The sequence below is a fragment of the Schistocerca cancellata genome, chromosome 12, assembly GCF_023864275.1.
Source record: "Schistocerca cancellata isolate TAMUIC-IGC-003103 chromosome 12, iqSchCanc2.1, whole genome shotgun sequence".
Classification (NCBI taxonomy): Eukaryota; Metazoa; Arthropoda; class Insecta; order Orthoptera; family Acrididae; genus Schistocerca; species Schistocerca cancellata.
The window spans coordinates 121928121-121950497 of NC_064637.1; the positions used below are offsets into that span (position 1 = coordinate 121928121).

The window sequence follows — 22377 nt, forward strand, 5'->3', positions numbered from 1 at the left end:
ATAGCAGACAGGTACGATGAAAAGATACATATGCACTAGCTTTCGGCTGAGCTGCCGAAGATGGCAGTCATCTGTGCATGAGGTGTGCTTGCTTGTGTGAATGAATGAGTGTGTGTGTGTGTGTGTGTGTGTGTGTGTGTGTGTGTGTGTTTTCCTTTTCTGATGAAGGGTTTGACTGAAAGCTAATGCGTCTTTTTGTTGTACCTATCTTCAACTCAATGTGTTATTTTTACAGTAAGTAATAAACTTATCCTTTCCTTATATTGTTAAGTAAACTGTCCACTACTTCAAAAGTAATCATCATAACTGTTAAAACATTTATGTCATTGCAAGAGAAGGCAGTCAGTGACATCATGGAAAATGTTTACATTTGCCTACAGAGCTGCAATTGTGCCCCACACACACCTCTTCAACCAAAGCAAATCGACGGCCACGAATTACTTTCTTCAGGACTCCATAAACATGGAAATGGCATGAGAGGAGATTGGGACCATATGGAGGATGTGTAAGGGCTTCCCAGCAAAACTTCTGCAGTGCAGTCAAAACAACCTTGTCAGTAGGTGAGTGGGCATTATCTTGCAACAGAATGATGCCATTATCCAACATTTCTGGTTGTTTCAATTTGATGGTGTGCTTCGATTTTTCCAAAGTGTTGTGCAAGTACTACTGTGCATTAATTGTTGTGTCGTGTTCCAGGTAGTCAATGAGCAGAGGGGCCTTTCAGCCAAAGGAGAAGCTCATCGTGACTTCATCAAAGCTGGTGTGCTACTGTTTTGACTAAGCTGCAGAACTTTCACTGGGAGGCTCTTATTATACAGTCTCCATACAATCATGATGTCTCCCCATGGGATTGCCACATTTTTGGACCCCTGAAGAACGACATTCATGATAGTTGATTTGGTTTGGAAGAAGAGGTACAACTATGTTTCTGTGGGAGACTGCACACATTTTTCCATGAAGGTATTGACTGCCTTGTCGCACAGTGGGATAAATGAATTAGCTGTTACGGCAATTACCTTTTAAGTAATAAACAGTTTACTTACTTTTCTGCCATCTATCTGGATTTCATTTGACTGCCCCGTGCGACAACAGTATTGCCTAGTCTACATTCCACAGCACAACAGCTTTCCTTAACTCTGCACCTCTCAGAAGAAACCTTTCCCTTAGCCCTCAGGTGCAAAAACAGTGTCATTTCATTGAAACAGCATAAAAAATAAAACTACTGAACAGGCGTCTATCACTAGCATGGTTTATGCAGCAACAGTGCACTTGGTTCACATGGTTGCTGCCTACCGTATTTACTGGAATCTAAGCCGCACTCGAATCTAAGCCGCACCTGAAAAATGAGACTCGAAATCAAGGAAAAAAAATTTTCCCAAATCTAAGCCGCACCTGAAATTTGAGACTCGAAATTCAAGGGGAGAGAAGTTTTAGGCCGCACCTCCAAATCGAAACAAAGTTGGTCTATTGTAATATGAGACACAATTTAGGTCAAATGAATGACGATACAGCTACAGTAGTTTCGTTCGAGTCGTAAGCTTAGCAGTTAAGCTTTACCAGGTAGCCATTGCTATGCGTCAGGCGCTCCGTCCGTATTTATACGAATACCCTTCCTTTTTCACGTGCTTCGTCTGGTTTGAAGCGGTTGCTTATTTTGCTTTGATTTGATAAGTGCCGTTCTCTTCGTTATAGGTGTTTACGTCACTCTAAGCTGAATATGCAATATTGTACTGTGTCATGCATTGTTTGTCGCATTCTGATAATGAGTGTTTACGGTTTACGACCTGTCGCCGCTCGCGGCATGGCTTGATTATGTACCACCGCCTAAAAAAAAACAATGGCAAGAGACTACTATTTGTTGTTACTTACACTGCTGCTTTCTTTGATAATGATCAACAAGAACCAAATCATAGACTGCGTATGATAGATATTCTGAACGAGAGTTTTGCTAAAAATTTTCTCCGTTTAAAAATCTTTGCAGACGCCTCTTTTGTACATTACATTCTGCACAGAAATTAGAATCATCTTAGATTTAAAAATCTTGTCAATTGCCGTGCTTCATTTCTGATTGTATCACTATTAGGCATAAGAATAATACGAATATAAACATGACATAATTTGTATATTCTTCCGCATTTGCTGTTGTCTCACACTAGTTTCGTAGGTTATTAGGCAGACAGGATTTAAATGAGATAGCAGCAAACACAAAAGAATACATGGCAAATTGTTTATATTCGTATTATTCTTATGGTGAGGAGAATACTGCATGTGATTCACAATTCATACAAGTTCCTATTAGCAACCATCTCTTCTTACAGGTAGGAAAAAATTCAGAACGTAGAGTTGGCCATATTGACAAATATCGCAAACAGTCTTGCCAGTCGGATTTTCGTAGTACATTGAAATGCTGCTATATTCGAACATGAACAATACGGAATTTGTATTTACTTCGTTGGATAATGTATGAAAATGCAGTGGTCGAAACTCGGGGCGGAGAAAAAAGCTCGTCTTCCACCTTTTTTTTTTAATTTATTTACTGACGCAGATGTTTTGGCGCCAGTATTTATCTTTGTGCCTGCAAAGCTTGCCTGTGTAGCGCTACATATATTCGATGGCAGAAGTTAGTTGTGGTGGCACCTACCAACATTTTTCAGAACTTCCGCTTACTTTGCACTCGATTCTAAGCCGCAGGCAGTTTTTTGGATTACAAAAACCGGAAAAAAAGTGCGGCTTAGATTCGAGTAAATATGGTACATAGCTTACTCATGTTTAACAATAGAGTTTCTGCTGCTACTTCATTATGGTACTATAGGATTTCACACATTGTATAATGTTATATATGCTATCCATGGGAGGAGACCTGTTGTCTAGGGGTAGTGTCTGATTACTAATCAAAACATCCTCTGTTCCAGGTCCGAACCCTGCCAACACTTAAATTTTGAATAAAGAACATCAGCATGGGTGGCCAAAGACTTCCAGCATAAGAAGCCACCCTCATTCTGCCAATGGCCTTCTCAAAGAGGGTGGAGGAGCAGACATTGGTTCAGGGCACTCTCTTGCCCTTGGGATGGGAAAGAGCCCCTAAAGGCAGAAGAATCAGCAACAATCAATGGAACGAGGCTGCAGAAGGCAATGGAAACCACTGCATTAAGAACATATAATGTGTATCCACAGGACATGTCACCTGTAATTGAAAAAGTGTCATAACAATCTCTCCATTGATTCTGGAACAGTGCCCAGTTCATATCTCCAGGAGTGGACTGCCATGGGGAAGGTGGCCGTGAGAAAAGCCAACCAAAGGATAATGTTCTACAAACTGGGGCATGGAATGTCAGCAGATTGAACATGGTACACAAGATAGAAAATCCGAAAGCGAAATGCAAATGCTCAGATTCAGTGAAGTGAAACGGAAAGAAGATAAGGATTGCTGTCAGATGAGCATAGGGTAATATCAACAGCATCAGAAAATGGTGTGAGGGGAGTAGGTCTCATTATGAAAAGGAAGGTAGGGCAGAGAGTGTGCTACTGTGATCAGTTCAGTGATATGGTTGTTCTTATCAGAATCAACAGCAAACCAACACCATCAATGACAGTTTGGGTATACATGCTGCTGTCTCAAGCTGAAGATGAAGAGAAAGGGAAAGTATGTGAGGATATTGAAAGGGCAATACTGTACATAAAAGGAGATGAAAATCTAATAGACAGAGGGGACTGGAATGTGGTTGTAGCAGAATGAGTTGAAGACAGGATTACGTTGGAATATGGGCTTGCTGCTAGGAATGAGATAAGAGAAAGACTAACTGAGTTCTGCAATAGATTTCAGCTAGTAATAGCAAATACTCCATTCAAGAATCACAAGAGGAGGAGGTATACTTGAGAACACAAGAAAAAAAAAAAGCTGTGAAGAAACTATGGGTTACAGAAGAAATACTTCAGTTGATTGATGAAAGAAAGAAGAACAAAAATGTTTAAGGAGACACAAGAATACAGAACTACAAGTCGCTTAGGAATGTAATAAATAGGAAGTGCAGGGAAGCAATGGCAAAATGGCTGCATGAGAAATGTGAAGAAATCGGAAAAAAAATGATTGCTGGAAGGACTGACTCAGCATACAGAAAAGTCAAAGCAACCTTTGGTGAAATTAAAAGCAAGGGTGGTAACATTATGAGTGCATGTAACATTAAGAGCACAATGGGAATATCACTGTTAAAATGCAAAGGAGAGAGCAGACAGGTGGAAAGAGTACACTGAAGGTCTCTGTGAGGGGAAAGACTTGAATGATGTGATAGAGAAAGAAACAGGAGTCTATATAGAATAGATGGGGGTCCACTATTAAAATCACAATTTAAAAGACCATTAGACAAATTAAGATCAAATAAGGCACAGAAATAGATAACATTCAAAAACGATTTCTAAAATTGTTGGGAGAAGTGGCAACAAAATGACTAATTCACATTAATGTGTAGAATGTGTGACCCTGGCGATATGCCATCTGACTTTCAGAAAAATATTATACACCCAATTCTGAAGACTGCAAGAGCTGAAAAGTGCAAGAATTATCATACAATCGGCTTACAGCTCATGCATCCAAGTTGCTGACAAGAATAATGTGGATGTTCTAAACGACAATCAGTTTGGCTTTAGGACAGGTAAAGGCACCAGAGAGGCAGTTCTGATGTTGCAGCTGATAATGAAAGCAAGACTAAAGAAAAATCAAGACATGTTCACAGGATTTATCAATCTGGAAAAAGCATTCAATGATGTCAAATGGTGCAAGATGTTCAAAATTCTGTGGAAAATAGGGGTTAGTTATAAGGCGAGAAGGATAATATACAACATATATAAGAGCCAAGAGGGAATAATAAGAGTGGTAGATCAAGAAAGAAGTGCTCAGATTACAAAGGATGTAAGACAGGGATGTAGTCTTTTCACTCCTACTTTTCAATCCATGGCTTGAACAAGCAATGATGGAAATAAAAGAAAGTTTCAAGAGTAGAATTAAAATTCTAAGTGAAAGGACATTGATGATAATATTTGCTGACGACACTGGAATCCTTGGTGAAAGTGAAGAATTACAGGATATGCACAATGGAATGAACAGTCTAATGGATACAGAATATGGCCTGAGAATAAATTGAAGAAAGACAAAAGTAATGAGAAGAAACAGAAATGAGAACAGCACGAAACTTAACATCAGGACTGATTGTAACGAAGTCGATGAAGTTAAGGAATTCTGCTACCTAGGCAGCAAAATAACCATTGATGGATGGAGGTTGGAGGGCAGTAAAAGAAGAATAGCACTGGCAAAAAAGGCATTTCTAGCTAAGAGAAGTCTACTAGTATCAAACATAGGCCTTAATTTGAGGAAGAAATTTCTGAGAATGTATGTTTTGACACAGCACTGCATGGTAGTGGAACATGGACTGCGGAAAAACTGGAACAGAAGAGAATTGAAGTATTTGAGATTTGATGCTACAGGCAAATGTTGAAAATTAGGTAGACTGGTACGGTAAGGAATGAGGACATTCTATACAGAACTGGAGAGGAAACGAATATGTGGAAAACACTGACAAGGGGAAGGGACAAGATGATACGACATCTGTTAAGATATCAGAAAATAACTTCATTGGTACTACAGCGAGCTGTAGAGGGTAAAAACTGCATAGGAACACAGAGATTGGAATACATTCAGCAAATAATTGAGGACATAAGTTGCAAGTACTACTCTGAGATGAACAGGTTGGCATGGGAGAGGAATTGATAGCGAGCTGCATCAAACCAGTAAGAAGACTGATGACAAAAAAAGGCAGCACCAACTACTATGCATGAAATACATTTATACACTGCCCCCATGTGACTTCATAATAAGATAAAGACTTAAATGAAGAATACCAATGGAAACATATTAATACTGTGATATGTGGCGAACTAATGTTTTCTGTTCCTCTAAGTAAAAATACATTTTGCAATCAAAATCATAATAAAACCTTTGGTCAGAGACTTTTCCTAAAGAGGCCAAACACAAACTACTTCTGTATATCTTTTGCTGTAAAACAAATGATATGGCATTTCATTTCTTCTAGCCATTCTGTGGCATCTTTTCCTGTTTGGCTGCCACAGAGCAAGCACATGTTTATATATACTTTGTCTTTAGATAAAATATAAGATTTATTTTCGAAATGTGTAAGTGTAATTTAATTATAGTATTGGACATGACAATAGATTAGATTAGATTAGTTTTTCGTTCCATAGATCAATCATGTGCAATCTAATAAGCATAACTTTGTATTAATATTTGCATCTTTCTTTTCAAAAGCCGTAAAGAAAGTACGAGCAACGAATTGTTTGACAGTAGAATGACAGAACATGTTGCATGTTCTTTCATTACCTATTCAATGTCGCTAAGCATAACCACCCTGTGATTGAGTTACCGATTTTTTTTCTCATTCCTCATGTACTTTTTTAATGTAAGAATCAGGTTAGTTTGATCAGTCAAATACCTTCGAAGTATGATGTTGGCAGATGCTTCAATGGTTTGATTTATAGTGCTTCACAGTATTGACAGATGGTACGCTCATAATTGTGTGATTTAAATCATTAATTTAATTTATCTATGTTCTTTGCTCAAGTTTGCCATCTATGAACGTTTCTCTCATCTGTCATGGAATTGCATAAGAATCAATATTTTTATTTTCCGTGATGTACATGGAAAGGTTTTCATAATAATTCCAGAAGGAAACGTTTCAGTTGGCAAGCGGGTGCTGAAGCAAATCTGATGTTTGACTCAATGCTTCTCAGTTTGTCGATTTCTGCCAGCTGACTGTGTGATCTGGAGTGTCTCAAAGTGTTTGACAGAATAGCAAATGAAATGGATAACAGATCATACATATACCACACCATTTCATATGAATTTAATTGCCTATATCACACCTTGAAAAATCTGCAGCTGAATAAGGTGCCAAATAAAGCAGCGATGCTGATACTATTACGATAGTGAAATAGTTGCTTCTACGTTCCAGGTGAAAGAACTAATGAAGAGCACTGACAGGACATGCCATTGCTTTTTTCAAAGTATGGAATAAGAAATGCTTATCCAAACATCAAAAAAGCTTTTTGGATATTTATGACAATGTGAGTGACTGAAGGGTCTTCTGAACACAGTTTCAGCACACTCAAGATGACCAAAAAATTACTTAAGGTCAAGCACAGGTGAAAACCATCTGCCAAGTTCAGTTGTTTTATCGACTGACTTTGACACAGCTGCTAAACTTTTCATCAAAGATACTGAGTTTGCTTCATTCAAAGCTAGGAAATGCCAAGAAAAATTAGAATAAAAACACAATTCCTGGACAGAGATATTTTCTCAACTCTTTAATTATGGCCCTTTTTCTTTTCTTTCTGATTAATAATTTATTCACTATTAATATTTTACAATGAGCAAATGTAATATGTTCTTTATTATAAAAAAAAACTAAACTCCTCCCGAACAGGCCATGAGGGCCCAACGGTGTTGACCGGCTGCCGTGTCATCCTCAGCCCACAGGCATGACTAATATGCATCATACCAAAACCAATGTACAGTAGCTGCCATAAAGTAAAATGTATAGATTTTGTTTTTAAATAAAGTTTATCATGATCTGTATTTCATTTACTATAATGATTAATTTACTTTGCTGTGCACAATATTTTTAATCAATATCATTAATTTAAGTAATATTATTCAACAATGCTTCATTTTTATTAAACTTGTTTACAAAATTTGCAAAATCTGCATACAATTTTTTGTAGTAAGGTAGTTTCAGTGTGAAGAGGCAAAGCTGTGACAGTTCTGCCAGGGGCACAAGACCACCTCAGTATGGCTCTGCTTGCGGTTAAATCCCATATTTATTGTTAAAGGAATGAACTGGTTTCTGTGACAAAGCATTTTTCGAAGTTTTTTCTGATTTGTTACAACATCTGTTTTCCCAATTTTTTGCATTTTTCTGTTTTCACTTCCTGCCATCTTGCACTTGTCTAACAGTGGCTTGATTTGGCAGTTCCCTCATAGTGGCTGCTTAGTATACAAATGGGAGCCCCAGAAATTAGTTTACTACTCACTGATTGTCCCTGCACTTCTATATAATCTACTCTGCTTCTATTGTTATGTCTAGCTTACCTACATTAGGACTTACATAATTATTCACCATTTAACACTTTTAGAAAGCTCTCTATCAAAGGCAATTTTACCCTGTGAATAATCTCAATTACATACACTCCTGGAAATGAAAAAAAGAACACATTGACACCGGTGTGTCGGACCCACCATACTTGCTCCGGACACTGCGAGAGGGCTGTACAAGCAATGATCACACGCACGGCACAGCGGACACACCAGGAACCGCGGTGTTGGCCGTCGAATGGCGCTAGCTGCGCAGCATTTGTGCACCGCCGCCGTCAGTGTCAGCCAGTTTGCCGTGGCATACGGAGCTGCATCGCAGTCTTTAACACTGGTAGCATGCCGCGACAGCGTGGACGTGAACCGTATGTGCAGTTGACGGACTTTGAGCGAGGGCGTATAGTGGGCATGCGGGAGGCTGGGTGGACGTACCGCCGAATTGCTCAACACGTGGGGCGTGAGGTCTCCACAGTACATCGATGTTGTCGCCAGTGGTCGGCGGAAGGTGCACGTGCCCGTCGACCTGGGACCGGACTGCAGCGACGCACGGATGCACGCCAAGACCGTAGGATCCTACGTAGTGCCGTAGGGGACCGCACCGCCACTTCCCAGCAAATTAGGGACACTGTTGCTCCTGGGGTATCGGCGAGGACCATTCGCAACCGTCTCCATGAAGCTGGGCTACGGTCCCGCACACCGTTAGGCCGTCTTCCGCTCACGCCCCAACATCGTGCAGCCCGCCTCCAGTGGTGTCGCGACAGGCGTGAATGAAGGGACGAATGGAGACGTGTCGTCTTCAGCGATGAGAGTCGCTTCTGCCTTGGTGCCAATGATGGTCGTATGTGTGTTTGGCGCCGTGCAGGTGAGCGCCACAATCAGGACTGCATACGACCGAGGCACACAGGGCCAACACCCGGCATCATGGTGTGGGGAGCGATCTCCTACACTGGCCGTACACCACTGGTGATCGTCGAGGGGACACTGAATAGTGCACGGTACATCCAAACCGTCATCGAACCCATCGTTCTACCATTCCTAGACCGGCAAGGGAACTTGCTGTTCCAAAAGGACAATGCACGTCCGCATGTATCCCGTGCCACACAACGTGCTCTAGAAGGTGTAAGTCAACTACCCTGGCCAGCAAGGTCTCCGGATCTGTCCCCCATTGAGCATGTTTGGGACTGGATGAAGCGTCGTCTCACGCGGTCTGCACGTCCAGCACGAACGCTGGTCCAACTGAGGCGCCAGGTGGAAATGGCATGGCAAGCCGTTCCACAGGACTACATCCAGCATCTCTACGATCGTCTCCATGGGAGAATAGCAGCCTGCATTGCTGCGAAAGGTGGATATACACTGTACTAGTGCCGACATTGTGCATGCTCTGTTGCCTGTGTCTATGTGCCTGTGGTTCTGTCAGTGTGATCATGTGATGTATCTGACCCCAGGAATGTGTCAATAAAGTTTCCCCTTCCTGGGACAATGAATTCACGGTGTTCTTATTTCAATTTCCAGGAGTGTATTTATGAATTAAAAACTACCATCTCCATTTCATTATGCAGTTGACTGCATTCTGCACTGTACGAAAAATATAATTCATGTTACATAAGAAACCAACCTGTGTAATATTAGCAGATGACAGCTTCGGGTCAACACCAGTGGAGAGTGTGGAGGAACGCTTCTGCCTTCCCTCCCGTGCCTCTGCGGCTGGCGGTGGCTCGTCGTCTGCCCTATATTGGGACCTCCGTTGCTGCCGCAGGGCTGCAGGCAGCGGGATGTCCTCCACACCTCTATGCCGGCGGTCGGGTGACCCGGAACCCCGGCGCTTCCTGGACGATAGGTAGTCCGCAGGACTGGCACTCCGGCTGCGGCTGTCACGCCGCCAGCTCCTCCGCTCTCTCTCCCTCCTGTCTCGTCTGTGTTCCTCTCCCCGCCTCCGATCTCTGTTTTCCCTCCTCTTGTCATCACTCCGATTCTGCCTGTCAGAGTCATCGTGGTGGCGGGAGCTCTTCCTGTGTTTCTCCTCCTGGGTCTTGTAGGAGTCTGGACTCCTCTCTCTCCTGCGTTCATCGTGCCGAGTGGCGGTAGCTGCCTCTCCACTCTTTTCACCCGAACTGTCAGCCTTAATGTCTGTCGAGAGCCCGTGGGTACTGCTCGGAGTGGCAGACTGTGGCTTATTGTGCTCCTCCCCATCGACACTACTAGGCTCCCGAACCCCACTACCACTAAAAGTCATTTCAGCCCTTGATTCAGTCGTGCGGGCCTTTTTCCTGGGAGAGGAGATACTGTCCTGCTCTTCGAAGTCGATGGCAGTGTCCTCTGTGTGGGCACCTTTGGCTTCTTGAGAATCTCTAGCCCTCTTTTGTGCAGGCGATGAGAGGGCATCATTAGACAACTTTTCGTCTGTGTCCTCTCTCTCGAGAATGTGTTGCAGGCTAAAGAGATTGTCAGAAAAACAAACAGGTAAAATCTCCTCATCATCAGACGAATGTGGGCTTCCAGCAGCCAACAGCTCCAACTCAGTACCTAGTGTAATTTCTCCCCTGTCTTTACATTCTATTAATTTACGAAATACATCAGTGACATTCGCAACTTCTTGAAGAGTTTTTTCTTCCTCTTCATCACAATCACTACCACCACCACCACCACCACTCAAACTGGGTTTTACTTCATCTTCCAGTAACCCACTGTCAGCTGCAGACAAATCTGGAGGATTATTAGTCTTGTTTTGTGTGTCTTTTGTATGAATGATGTATTCTTTTCTACAATTACTGATGACATCATCCTCATTTTGTTCATCAAATTTTATTTGGTCATTCTTACTTTCTTTCCACCTTTCAAGAGGAATGTATTCTCGTACTGTTGAACCATGCGATCTTTCATGACTGATCAACGCCTCCCTATTTTCGTGACAAGAGCTCCGATCTACCTCGAAGTCTCTCTCCTCTAGGGAATTGATCACTTCGGAAGGAGTGCTACTGACTTCAGTATTACAAAAAACTTTACCAAAGTGACTGTTGCCATCCACATGACTACCCTCAGCCTTTCCATTCCCATACTCAGAAGAAATCCAACTGTTCTCATCCTTCTGACGGGAGGCCGAGTTATCTCCCTCTTCTCGAGTGGTCTGGTCAAAATCTGATACCTGGGCTCCAGTATTCGAATGTTCACGTTCATGGCCCCAACTGAAATGTATACTCTCGTCATCCTTCTCATCCCAGTACAAACTGTGTGACTTTTTCACGAAGTCAGCATTCAAATTTGATTCCTCTGCAGTTTTTGTAACTGTTTCTTCTTTCTTTTCTCCTTCTGCTTCGGGCACTTTATCAATGTTTCCGTCTGCCAATTTTTTCTGACGCTCTTCGGTTCTTGCTTTCAGCTCCTGCACATTTCTCACTGCAATACGAAATTTCTCCTCCCAGCTGCTCACTGCAGAAATGTCAGACGTAAAATGTACAGGCATTTCACGGTGAAAGAGTCCCAAATTAATTGGAGCTGCACTGCTTCCGAGGGGTAGGCCTTCGGCGAGACACTCGTTGGTGCTTTTCCTATTTTCATGGGCAGAACTAGTGTTCCCCGACTTGGCGCAAGGTTTGCTCTCACTACTAGTGGATGTTTGTGCATTCAGTTGGTAACTATGGACCTGTTTCTCACTTCCACCTGGTTGCTCCAAATTGTTATTCTCTTTGTTACATGCACTCTGAACCACTGATGCACTTGGTGGTTCATCAGCAAACATATCATACATTTCAGGATAAGCATTTGCTTTTTGAGTAAGAGCAGAGGCCTTTTGCTGGGAGGATAGTGTCTGTGGTGGATGTTTATCCAGAAGAGGCACTTCTGCAAGTTGTGCCTCCAGTTGGTTGTTCTGAACAATTGAATTTTCGAGTTCAGCATTGTTACCAATTTCTTCTCTCACATGACTTTTTACAGGTGTGCCATCTTCCGAAGTGTCTTCAGCAGCTCTTCTTTGCGATATGGGACACTCATTTTCCATTCCTACCACTGTGTCCCTCAATTGGCCTCCAATTTCTGCATCATCTACTGTTCCATTCTGGGTCTGCGAGAGAACTGACTCATTCCTTTCTGACAGAGAGACTCTCTCCTGATCAACAGCCACAGCTGTGGCATTATGGCTCGGAGGGATAGCACTGGTTGATGCTTTGGCTGGGGCGTTATGGCTCAGAGGGATAGCACTGGTTGATGCTTTGGCTGGGGCGTTATGGCTCAGAGGGATAGCACTGGTTGATGCTTTGGCTGGGGCGTTATGGCTCAGAGGGATAGCACTGGTTGATGCTTTGGCTGGGGCGTTATGGCTCAGAGGGATAGCACTGGTTGATGCTTTGGCTGGGGCGTTATGGCTCAGAGGGATAGCACTGGTTGATGCTTTGGCTGGGGGGTTATGGCTCAGAAGGATAGCACTGGTTGATGCTTTGGCTGGGGCGTTATGGCTCAGAGGGATAGCACTGGTTGATGTTTTGTTAGCTACAGAACTTTTACCATGTCCCAAACCACTGTCAGAAGCCACCAGCTCAGATTTCTTACACACTTTCGAAGAGCCTGCCTGTTGCCACACTGTGCTGGGAGAGGCAGCTACAGAAGCAGCTGCTAAAGAAGGTTTCGACGGACCCGGCAAGTTCTCTGTTTCTGTGCTCGTGCGTGCACTATTACTCGACTCACTTATCTTTGACGTTCCTGGAGTCTGCTTACTGGAAGGTCCAGCACCCTCATACATAGACGATTTTGAAGTTGACGGGGCACAAAGAATGGGCTCAAGTTTCAGCTCAACTGAGGCCTCATCTTTCGATGTCTGTCTTTCTGCAGACTTATTGAAATTACTGTTCCTGGTTCTGATATGTTCTGGCAGCTCTTGCAGGATGACCAATTTCACACTGAAATTTTACAAACAAAAAGTAAATTTTACAGCGTACACTCTCAAAAATCTGAACAACTGAAAGTCAACAGTTTATAATGTGAATAAACTGATGGATGCAGTTAAAGAATCACTCAAAAAATAGATAAAAATTAGAAACTAGAAAATGGTACTGAAAGCATAAAAATATTTTAGAATTGATATTAAATAACACTGTTAAGTGCTGTTTAAATTATTCTTTAACATGTGGCCAGTTTCTGTTATAACGCAGTCCCTTGTGAAACGCACAGCAGTACTATCTTGTAAGACTCAACGTTGAAGGAACAGGACTACTCAGTACTGACTGTGAAGTAGCAACAAAGTGGTTAAAAAAGGTGACTAGAAATAAAAATACACAGACCAGGCACACTGCCTTAAGGAAACACAAGTGACCATCTTGTAAAAAAAAAAATATTTCACCTTCTGGCTGCACAAATGGTATACTTACCAGTTTTGATTTGTTACCAGTCCATCATCAGATGCTTTGTCAGATAATATGAACCTGTTACACAGTAATTTGTCAACCATATAACATATTCAAATCATTTGATGATGACTCAGTAGTATGTCGAAACTAATGATTATAGCAGGTTGGTTCAAATGGCTCTGAGCACTATGGGACTTAACTTCTGAGGTCATCAGTCCCCTAGAACTTAGAACGACTTAAACCTAACTAACCTAAGGAAATCACACACATCCAAGCCCGGGCAGTATTTGAACCTGCGACCGTAGCAGTTGCGCGGTTCCAGACTGTAGCGCCTAGAACCGTTCGGCCACTCCGGCTGGCATTGTAGCAGGCATGTGGTGCAAGGATGAAATATATAATTTAAAAAAGTTATGAACAAAAAAATGGGAAAAGTAATATGGAGGACATTCCATATTTTGTGTCTGTTCTAAAGTCGAGTTGGACCAGAAGCATTTTGCTTTTATTTAAAGTACCGTAAGCAGTATATGCAACAATTGGAGTTTTGCTTCCAAATCAGTTTACCAAGATCAGAAACAGTTGCCATGTTTAAAATTACTTTCATTACTCATATATTTTGGTTTCTATGTCATCTATATGTGGTCTTCTATAGGCAGGCATTTAAGTTTTAGCACAATGCACTGACATGCACAATATTTTTTTCATTTGGTCATTTTGTTTCAACTGCTGTGTTTGTGTGTGCAAATGAGGAAATATTGTGTGTCAGTGCAGTGTGCTAAAAATCAAATGTCCCTGTGTAGAAGAATGTACAGAGCAAATGTAGGAGCCAAAAAATGTGAGGGATAAAGGAAATTTTAAAAGTGCAAACTGTCTGTGATTTCATTAAAGCCATTTGTTGGCAAAACCACAATTGTTACAATGCCTACTGAAAAAGCTTTGGTTTAAAAAAAAGTGAAACGAGTCCACTTCAAATGAAAATTTGTTATAGCCATAAAAGATGGAATAACGCCCACACTATTCATAAAACAGCGACAGTGGAAGAGAGGCTTCTAAAATGACAGCACGACATTAACACGGTCAGTAAGACATGATTACAAACCCTTCCTTGCTGTCAAATGCCTCGTTCAGCGCGCGCAGGGATTCCGGGTCCCACACCTCTGACTCATCTTCGTCAGAGACTGCCTCCTTCTTGATGCGACTAGGTGACATAATTGACGACACTTCACTCTCATCACTGTCCTCCTCTCCATCTCTGTCCTCATCACCACCATTCTGATTGTCTTCACCATTTTGATTTTCATTGCCGTTTTCATTGTCTACATCATTTCCACTGTCATCATCGTTTTCATCATCTTCATCATCATAGTCATCGTCTGAAGATTCAGAATCTTCTGTATCGTCCTCATCGGCTTCGCCCTCAGCTCCCAAACCGGATGGGAAGAGGGCAGGGCGGGTGTCACCTGTGAGGTCCGCCAGCTCGTCACCATCGTCGCTGTCGCTGACATGCGGCACAGGCAGGTCACAGCTGCTGCTGCTACTGCTGCCAGCACGTGCTTCTGAACTGCTCGAGCTGCTCGTGCTGGGGGTGGAGCTGCTACTGGAGCTCGAACTACTGCTACTCGTGCTGCTACTGCTGGAACTGCTGCTGTCCGAAGCGTCTGAAGAAGAGCTGCTGCTGCCATTGCTGCTGGAACTGTCACTACTGCTCGAACTGCTCCTACTGCTACTGCTGCTGCTACTCCGGCTGCTGCTCGAAGTGACAGATGTTGAGCTGCTGCCAGAACTCGAGTTGCTGACACTCCTCTTCCTACGCACGGCCACAATGCGACTCCTCGAATGTCTGTGGTGCTCATCTTCCTCTTCTTCCCCCTCTCCGTCGGCCTCTTCTTCATCTTCCTCACCTTCAAAATGGGCAGACTTCGTCTTTTCTGAACACCTAGTGGCACCTGTCACAAAATTGTTAATATGGACACACTGAAATATAATAAAGATAAACTTATCTTTATGAAATGATGATAATATTTATTTATTTTTAAAACAAACAATGGGAACTCTATGAAGGGATATCAACAATGTACGAAAAAATATATTGCTAATTACTGTAAAGAAGACACATTAAGTTGCAGACAGGCACAATTGAAAGACACTTACACACTTGGCCACAGCCTTCATCAGCAGAAGAGAAACAGAGAAACACACACCATTCACATACACAAACCTGAGTTGCCAGAATTGGTGGGCATGTATACGTGAGGTGTGCGTTTCTCTGTTTCCCTTTTGCTGATGAAGGCTGTGGCCAATAGTTTTGTGTAAGTGTCTTGTAATTGTGCCTTTCTGCAACTCAGTGTGTCTTCTTTATGGTAAGTAGTGATCTATCTTTTCCTGCATTGTTGTTTATTTATTTATCTACCCATTTCCATGAGGGGTAACATATCACTTTGAAAAAGTGATGTGTTATTCCCTTTACATCTCTAACTGATGAAGGATAGTCATGATATGTAGTGAGAGCGAAAGTAGGTGAAGTGTATCTGGAAGGCAAGGGCAGTGGGCACCTGGATTTCCTGCACATGGAGACACCTGCTGACCAGGAAAGTTATTCCACAAGAACACCATCCTACCTCGGACATTCGCTGCAGACCGCACAACCTTGCCATGCAAGATGATGGTCATGACCTCACTTGTCAATGGAAGCTCATAGAAGGCAGATACAAGCTCTGTGTCTGTGTGTGTGTGTGTGTGTGTGTGTGTGTGTGTTGTGTTACTTTTTTGGGGTAACTTGTGACACTGTACCCAGTGGTCATGGGTTCCTTTCTCTATCGTGGCAAATCACATGTAAATTGTAACATTTTGTAAACAGAAAGCCATCATCCCTGAATGATCATGGCAGTTTCTTCTGAATGAGTCAATACTGTCAACAAAACAGATGGTAGAGCACTTGCCCGCGAAAGGCAAAGGTCCCGAGTTCGAGTCTCGGTCGGGTACACAGTTTTAATCTGCCAGGAAGTTTCATATCAGCGCACACTCCGCTGCAGAGTGAAAATCTCATTCTGGGAACAACAAATCCGTTACGGAATATACATACAGGGACAGCAGGTTACAATTCCTACACCCATGCATGAGGGCCTTCCCAAATTCGAGAGCTGACACTGCGGATCAGTCTCACTGCTCTTTTCTGGCTAAGAGTATTCCTGGTGAATGCACATAGTTCCCCCAAAATACAACAGCATATGAGATGATAATGTAAATGCAAGACTATGCATTTCAGTGTTACAGGCTGTTGTGATCATTCTTATAACAAAGACAGCAGCAGTTTCTGCACAAGCTCTTAAATGTGACAGTTCCAAGGAAGCCTTCCATCCACCATCAGTCCTAAGAATTTCAAATGGTCAAGTTCCCTGCTCTCTGACCATCTCGGGAGAATAAAATAAAACATTTTCTGGAGTCATATCCGTGCGGAACATTTGACAGATACTTTTGAAACATGACACAAAAAAATAACAAGAATGAAGTCTTATAAAGTAACAGCCATCCCCAAATTACCCTACAGAAGTGTGTCTTGGATTGTTAAAGAACAATGTGAAAATTAGATACAAGCAGCTGAAATGGGTTTTTTGGGGCTGTGAAGATTGTAACAAAGAATACAGGAACAGTGATATTAGTGAGGAATTAAACATATTTTAATGTAAGAAAGAAAAATGAAGACAACACAAGAAAATGGATTGAACATCTCAACAGAAATAACCAGGCAGACAATCTTAGGCCTAACTAATACTTGAAGTACAAAAGAAACCCACTCCTCATTCAAGGGAAAAAATTTAAAATACTTTCAGCAGAGGTTATGCAACTGACTGTCTACTTTTATTTACTTATACTGATAGAGGTCAGGCCTGCATTAGCTCGTTTATAGCATTGATAACTGCAGTAAACAACTACGGTAGCCATTAGTGAATATTTGTGTATTTCACTTTGCTTTGTGTTGTTGTTTCATTTTCTTACTTTGAAGTGAGTGTAGAGGTTACTCACAGTCCAACACCAGATTCGAGTACGAGTCCTGTGACCCTGGAGGGACTGGTGACTGCTATCACTGTTTGTAGCTTTTACTTTCAGCAAAGTACACAATGAGTGTGTAAGCTGCTATCCCTTGGAAGAGAGATGCAGTGCTTGTTCCCCTGCACTGTCCATCTTCTTTTGGCAACATAAATTCTCATTTGTTTATGATCACGGCCAAACACCACGTTAAAGTTTGTGCACTACACATTTTCATTACCCAGTGGTCACTGTCGGATGGTCAACAGATAAAAGGAGGAGACAAACAAAGGTTAAAAAATCTTGATTTATCATTATGTAGACAGGTACGTGGTAGATTTAGTAGATTCTATGATGATTTATTGTCTCCTCCTATTATTTAAAAACAGCTAATGAAAAATACAAGTGATACAAAAGAATCACATTGAGAAATGCCATACTAGAAGACACGTCTCAGGGAAATGCGATTCTTTGTAATTACTGTGAAGAAAGCCACCATTTTGGTTACTTGATACATTTTATTAGAATAAACAACTTCAACCTTACATAAAAGTCATTCTGAGATCATTTCATCCAATTACTGCAAAAAACAGCTTGTCAACAGAATGAATATCTACTTCCAAATGAATCCCTGTCCTGATGCCAAACTGTGCTTTATAGTAACTAGACATATCGTTCCTAGGATGACCTTTTTCAAAAGTCAAAACTGTTTATCCAGAAATTGTTAAATGTCTTTATGATTATGTCATGAGTGAATAAAAGACAACCTTCAAATAAATAACTGAAATTTGGCAATTGTTATCACATAAGACATGTAGTGAAACTAAAAAGTTTATCTGAGGAAGGATCACTAATCACTAAACAGAAGAAGTGCTGAGTTGCAAACAAGCTTGTAGGCATGCTAGTGAATTACTTGGCTTTCAGATACATTTCTTCTTCAGAGTTATCTCTCTCTCTCTCTCTCTCTCTCTCTCTCTCTCTCTCTCTCTCTCATTTGGCAGGCAGTTATTTACCCTCATAAAAAGTCATCATTCAGCCTAGTCACCCCTAAAAGTAGTGGCTCAGAGCCAAACATACCTGTGACTCTGAAAAAGGTTTACTTTTACATTATGTAAAAAAGAGACAACACTGATTAATATAATGGTTTCACTGTCACCAACAACCAAAGCCATAATTTCATTACTATATGTTACTGAGGGGTTGCTTCAGGCAAAGAGAATATGTTATAGAGAAATACTAAAATCACTTTTGCCACTAACAGCAGCTGAAGCTAATTAACCAGTCCCCCTGGAGGTTTAGCAACACAAGCACATAGAAGAGAACCAGAAATGGTTGAACCAAATTCTACATACATCAGACAAACTGATTTTTCAGACCCCATTTATGAGAGCACATTAATTTTTCTGGACAAAATAAACCCAACAAACCCACAAAGCAAATGTTCATCATATATGACAACCTATAAATACTCCATATGATAGAAAACTGGAAGAAAAGGAAATGGACATATACATCTATGACTTATACAATAATATAACTGAATGAAATGATGTTTCAAGCCTACACATTTCAACTTAATTTTAATTTGGTACCATTAATGTCAAAAGTTCATACCACACATCCTGTATATTTTATGTTAAAAACATACTCCATACTTTTAATATAAATAACAGAATCAAAACTTACATGATCATATTTCATAAATAATAAATAGTTCTATGTTCAACAACAAAGCAGTTACTAGAAGCATGGACTAGTAAGCTTTGCAGACATTGTCACACTGATTTGCCAGCTAATCCCAATATCGTATCTATTGTCTGTACAGTAATCCTTACACATTGATAACTATCACCAATCCTGAAATATCAACAGAGGGGTACAAATAAAGTTTTGTTTTGGTCTTCCATCTTAGTAAACTGCTAACAAAATACACACGATTTTTGTCAGAATCACCAAACAAAACAATGACAGTGTTCCAAGGAGAATAATGCCGTATAAGAATAGCTCTGACTCTGACAAACAAAGTGAGTGGAACCTTAAATTACTACAGACCATGTAGTGAACTAACACTATCTCAAAGAGATGTGTTTCTACTTCTCCCTGCACACATTATTCAGGCATTCATCAGCAGAAGCCACTAACATAAGTGTTACATAAACTAATGTAGGAATTGTTATCTAGTTATTTCCTTACCAAGATATGCTCTATTTTTCTGCAATTCTGACATGATCTGACACATAGGGTATTCTTTATTGTCCAGATAGGATCATGCCAGAAAAAGATATTTGATGATAGCTGAATGTCTTTTCCCATACATGAGAAGATTTTGAGATACAGACATAAAAAAAAAATAATTAAAACACTGAAGGAATGGAGGGATGGAGGGTCTGTGATATCCCTGGTAAAAGCTGCTGCACAAGCCTTCAACAAAGACAGCTCAGAAATGCCAGCAGCAATGCATGGGAATATGACATGAAGTCACAACTCTCATTTTGCCCTAGTCTTGCAAGGAGGAGGAAGAGTCATAGTAGAAGAAGCCTGATGAATCACTATTTAACACATTGTGGGCAGAACACAAGTAGGTCTCGTGGTGTAGCAGTTAGTCAGATATACAGCAACTGAGTCTCGTTCATGCAGTACATAAAATTCATAGCTGCCAATGCTCTTCCAGTCCTCTGTCAATAACAGTGTAGACTGAATGAAGGTAGGTCTCTGCACTATGCTACTGTGTGGTGTTTGAATTCTGCACAATCTGTGCTCCAAAACAGCACTTTGTATGTTACTGCTCTGTGTTGATAGCCATACTGCATGTGCTCTACATAGTTTTGAAGTGGCAAATTTCAATGAGAGAGATTTTTTCAATACCTTGAAAAAATAAATCAACAATTGCTGTTCAGAAGGAGAAGTTGATGATTCTGATATTGATCCATATTTGTTTGTGGTTGAGTGCTCATATGAGTAACAAATAACAGAAAATAATGTAGTGAAGCATACAAACATTCATAAAACAACTCTGGTTGTAAGAAGTATCGTAATTTGATAGTAGGTGATGAAACTGATGATGCACAGACTACTGATCAATCAACTTCTTCACCGCTATGCCAAAGAGACTCAAGACATAAAATGAGAAAACAGGATAGCATACAGCATCCTATATGTGGTCTCCTTTACAGATGAACCACACATTCCTAGAATCCTCCCAATAATCTGAAGTTGCCCATTCACCTTCCCTACCATAATCCTCACATGGTTGTTCCATTCATATTGCTTGCAAATTTATGCCCATACATTTAAACGACATGACTGTGTCAAGCAGGACACTACTAATGCTGTATCAGAATGTTACAGGTTCGTTTTTCCAGCTCATCCACATTAACTTACATTTTTATAAATTTAGAGCTAGCTGTCATTCATCACAACTACTACAAATTTTGTCTCAGTCATCCTGTATCCTCCTACGGCCACTCAGTTTCGACACCTTATCATAAGCCACAGACCTATCAACAAACAACCACAGATTGCTGACCACCCTGTCTGCCAAATCATTTATGTATACAGTGAGTAATAGCAATTCTATCACACTTCCCTGGGATACTCCTGGCAATACCCTTGTCTCTGATAAACACTAGCCTTCCAGAACAACATACTGTGTTCTACAACTTAAGAAGTCTTCGAGCCACTCGTATCTGCAAACCTAATCCATACACTCAAACCTTTTTTAACAGCACACAATGGGACACAAGTGTCAAATGCTTAGTGGAAATCATGAAATACTGAATCTGCCTGTTGCCTTTCACCCTAGTTTGTAGTAATCATGTGAGAAAAGGGAAAACTGAATTTTGCACAAATGATGCTTTCTACAATCACGCTGACTTGCACACATAAGTTATAGTCTAACTGAGATATGTTCAAAGATTTTCAGCAAACCGACATTCGGGATATTGGTCAATAATTTTGTGGGTCCATTCCTATGCCCTTCCTGAATACAAGAGTCATCTGCACTTTTTTCCAGTCATTTGGGTGGGACTTTGCACGGGATGGAAGATCCACAATAAATGCAACATAATAGGTAAGAAGCCAATACCATAGAATACTTTTTGAAAATCGGAATTGGGATTCCATCCGGACCCGGTGACTTATTTGTTTTCAACTCTTTCAGTTGTTTTTCTACACCAGGGATGCTTATTACTATGTCATCCTGTAACGCCGGAAATGCATATCCTCCTATTTCCATCTATTGCACTGCAAATTTTTTTCCTTATTTTGTCACCTGAAGATATGACATTTCTGTCTCTTTATATATTGTAATTGTTTTACTGTTTGTATATATATATATATATATATATATATATATATATATATATATATATATATATTTATGCATTTATGTTGGTTTGTTTTGTGAATATTATTTGTATTTATATGCTGCGTCTGGCCTAAGGAAAACTATGCTATCGACCGAATACATCGACAGGTCGTGTGGAGAACCAAAGTGTTTAGGATCTTTGGTAGTGTTAACTCTGTCGTGTGGAGCGCGGGCAGAGGGAGAGTCTGGCTGGGGTGGAGCAGTGGAGCAGGTGTGTTGTGTGACACTCCCGTGAGTTGCCGCGCCTTCGGGGTTGGACAGCATGTAATTGTGCTCGACTTGCTATGATAGTTTCTGACACGGTGTCGCGGACGGGAAGCATTAGCTGATGCACATCAAGAGCCAGTTTCGCCTGGTGACCGTGTCGAGAAGAAGGCGCGCCAACATCCAGCTTCTGCAACAGCGACGGCCGACAATGAGTGACTATCGCCACCTCCTCGATCGAAAGAAAGGAGAAAGAAAGGAGAAAGAAGAGGGGTGAAGGATATGGACTGAGA

The 22377-nt window shown here is 41.2% G+C and overlaps 1 protein-coding gene across 1 annotated transcript in view; it reads right to left on the reverse strand.

The window, feature by feature from the left end:
• LOC126109506 (serine-rich adhesin for platelets-like) overlaps positions 1-22377 on the reverse strand; it is a 161722-nt gene that overhangs the window by 76784 nt on the left and 62561 nt on the right. The window contains exons 4-5 of the mRNA XM_049914528.1: positions 14588-15434; positions 9771-13044 (exon numbers count right to left, since the gene is read on the reverse strand). Coding sequence (XP_049770485.1) covers positions 9771-13044; positions 14588-15434 — 4121 coding nt within the window. The remainder of the gene's footprint in view (positions 1-9770; positions 13045-14587; positions 15435-22377) is intronic.